This window comes from Petaurus breviceps, unplaced genomic scaffold (assembly GCF_028583685.1).
Source record: "Petaurus breviceps papuanus isolate PSGF00001 unplaced genomic scaffold, PetGlider_PUasm1.0 208, whole genome shotgun sequence".
NCBI classification, from domain to species: Eukaryota; Metazoa; Chordata; class Mammalia; order Diprotodontia; family Petauridae; genus Petaurus; species Petaurus breviceps.
Genome location: NW_027185852.1, coordinates 14,459,121 through 14,462,487, shown reverse-complemented (window position 1 = coordinate 14,462,487; position 3,367 = coordinate 14,459,121). Strand labels below are relative to the sequence as shown.

Genomic DNA, 3,367 nt, shown 5'->3' with positions numbered 1-3,367 from the left:
CTCCCTGCGTGTGGGAGAAATACAGCTTTAAGAAAGTAACTTTGTTTCCATTCGGTTGCATTCGCCTTCCACGGCCATTTGTGCAGGCACCGGCACATGGCTAATGGCGCCCACTTATTAATGGTTTAATTAATATGAGGGGGGGAGTCCAGTGCAGAAGAGGGCTGTGCATTCTGACGATCCGCACGTGTTGAGCTGGGTCCGAGCCCCTGTCACTCCTAGTCAGCTGAAATCCGGACAGGGGAGGTCTGGGGATTAGGAGTAGCCAGAGCTCCTCGAGCCATGGTATGGGGGTTGAGGACCCATGGAATCCTCTTTCCACCCCCCCCCCCCCCGGGACGGAAGGGGTTTTGAAAAATAGTGCAATCGCAACGCCCCGAAGCGTGTAGCCAGTTTGGGGGATTTTGCATCCGAGAAGAATAGCTCCCCCTTCCCTGCTCCAAACCTCGATCCTCCCTCCCCAGCCCTCCAACTCTACTTTTTCGGCTTTGCTTTTGGGCGATCTGGGTCCCGCGGCGGCCGGGAGGGAAGAGGAGTTTCCAGGAGCCGAGGGGTCCCTTACTGTCGCTGCCCCCAGATCGATCGTTCTCCCCAGCCTAAGATTACGCGGACGTCAACCCTTCTCGAAAATGGGTTGCGTGGACTCGCGCGGGCCCTATCATTTGCTGGGGTGTGGGGTACTCATCTCCTTTGGGTCCCCCCTGCCTTCTTTTTAAAATTTTTCTTCCTGTTAAAAAATTTTTTTTGAAATGAAACTTTCGGTGCGTGTGTGCTAAGAAAACGCAACACTAAAAAAAGTTGCGTTTTGCCTGCCTGAGTTTGGTGGGTTTCTTTTGGGTTGTTCATTTCACTCGGGTTGCTCCGGAGGAGCGGGTCGTCTGTTCACAGAGTGGGACAGTCGGGTCGCCGGCCGGCCGCCCTCCCCCGAGCGTCCAGCCTCAGACTCGCTCCCTCTCTCTCCTCTTCTCCTGACGGACTCTCTCCTCAGCTAGGGCTGCCGTTGCGGCCGCTCCTCTCTACCTTCACTCCCTGCTCTGGACTTCGGGCAACTTTTTCTTTCTGCCCAACTCTCTCTATTCACCCCCTCCCCCTTCTCATCCCCCCTCTCAACCCCTCCCCCTTCCCCATGCTCCCCTCCACTACCTTCAAAATATGGCTTATTCCCGGCTTCAGCCCGGCTCATGGAGAGGATGTTATTTATTTTCATAGACTTAAAGGCACGCAGTCAAAGTGATTTTATATATTTTTTAATGGGGACGAGTCTTCTTGCTGCTTAGATATCTTTTTCCTTGACATTAACCTCCCCGTAGGTGTTTTATTTAAATAGTGATTATTCAGATCTCCCCGTTAACTACCCCCCCCCCCAGTTCAGACATTAAACTACACGCCTTCAATTAGCTGGAAATAGCGGTTTAACTGGTGCTACCTCACGGAGGACCAGAAACTGAGCCCTTTCTTCTTTCCCTGTAGCCCTGGAGATTCATTTTCTATATGCCAACTTTATCATTTTTGTTTCTCACAGTAATAATAATAATAGCTATTTAATCTCAGAAGACTCCCATGCATATGGGGTTTGATACTGTACTTTTGGTATTTAAGTATTGCGTTAATATTGGGCATTCATCCTTTCTGATCTTTGTAAAAAGTTTTTCTACGAACTTCTGGGATTTTAGTTACTCGGAGGAAACTTTCCCAGCACTTTGGCTGGGCTCACCGTTGCACTGGATTTCAGGATGTGGTTCAAGTGGAGAAGGCTTTTTGAAAGAGCCCCTGGGGCTGAAGTGACAAGGCTGAGATTCTGAAGTCTGGTCTGGCCAGAGTTTAAGCCACAGGTACAAATCGAGGCAGATAGCACCCTGGACTCACAGCTTCCCATCTCTGCCCATCGGCCCATTTGGAGTGGCATTTGGGAAAACCTACTTCCCAGTTATCATTGAGGGTTTCCCTCTTCCTTTGTAGGCCCAGGAGTACATTCAGAAAAATCTAAAGATGTTTTTCTTTTGGTTAATGAACTATTATCTCATTTTGTAAACTTTGTTCTTGGCATGTTGGGGAAGGAGTTAAATAGACTCAGCAGGCCTCTTCTGGAAAAGCGGCAGAGAATCCCTTACTTCGGTGTTTATGAAGAAAATGTAGGCTGAATGCTCTCTACTAACTGTTTTATTTGACTTCCTACACTTTTAAAAATTAGATAATAATTTTATTTAAGGCTCGGACACATTTGGAAAAGTTTAGGGACCATTTTAGAAAGAAAACCTTCCTAAACAGCCTACTACTGAATAAAAAAGAAAAAAAAAACTGGTCCAGAAAACACCGTGGAAAGACCGGAACTGGAAGGACAGGGTCCATGTACCTTGTACAGTGTTTTTGGACACTCTGACCAGGCCAGCAAAGGCTGCCCGAAGAATACACACGGGCATAGTATACCCAAACATCGCCAGTGGCAAACAGTGCTAGTCTGTGAGCAATTTATAGGTGAGCCTTGGCCCAATATTCGATTCCAGAAATATCAGCCGATAATGGTTCTTAGTTTCCATCAGATCAATGCTGTAGAGACCGATTCCAATTATGATAGGTCTGGAAACTGAAGGTTTTTTATTTTTATCAATAGCACTTAGCTTTGCTTCCTGAGTATGTGTGTGCACATATAAAATGGTCTTTGTTTTCGCTGAACGATATTGGAATATTGCTGAGCTTAGGATCGTATTTGTAATGATATAAACATGATGTATAAAAACATATTGCCATTTAAAAAATTAGTAACAATAACCACGTATGCTGAAGCTAGTGATACTGTTCAGCTTTTCAAGATTAACTATGTAGTACTTTCTGTAAAGAGAACATTTTAATCTTGGCGTCTCTTCTATATTTCCTAAACCTTACATGAGACAAGATGGATTTAAAATTTTTTAAGTTTTTTTTTTAAACTTTGTGATTTTATAAATGAACCCAGGCAAAACAAAACCACCTTCTTGAGGCCTTTGAGGGAAAATAAAATCCGAATACTTTTGATATAAAACTAAGGAGCAAATTCAATTTTAATAACTAGTAAACATGTCTATAATACTTGCCAGTTAGTGCACATTGAGATGGAAGTGGATTGTGTGTGTAGTTAGGGATGATTAGAAAGTGACCAGGGAGCTACCCACACTTAGGTCATATTGTCATTTCCCATTTAAAAGTCACCTCAGAATATTGTAAAATGTTTTTATGATTAATCATGACTTTCCCTGAGCTTTACCATAAGCTATGAATTGCTTGGAGCTAAGTTATTCTTTACCTTATAAAATGAAATGGGACTGAGGTCTTTAAAGTGGAGGGTGTGTGTGTGTGTGTGTGTGTGTGTGTGTGTGTGTGTGTGTGTGTG

At 44.6% G+C, this 3,367-nt stretch overlaps 1 protein-coding gene across 8 annotated transcripts in view; it reads left to right on the top strand.

Annotated features, from left to right (window-relative positions):
• Positions 1 to 264: 264 nt before the first annotated feature.
• Positions 265 to 3,367, top strand: part of LOC138165284 (nuclear factor 1 A-type) — a 463,507-nt gene continuing 460,404 nt past the window's right edge. For all 8 annotated transcript variants that reach the window (XM_069093447.1, XM_069093448.1, XM_069093446.1 and 5 more), the window contains exon 1: positions 265 to 285. In XM_069093447.1, coding sequence (XP_068949548.1) covers positions 283 to 285 — 3 coding nt within the window. In that variant the 5' untranslated portion in view covers positions 265 to 282. The remainder of the gene's footprint in view (positions 286 to 3,367) is intronic.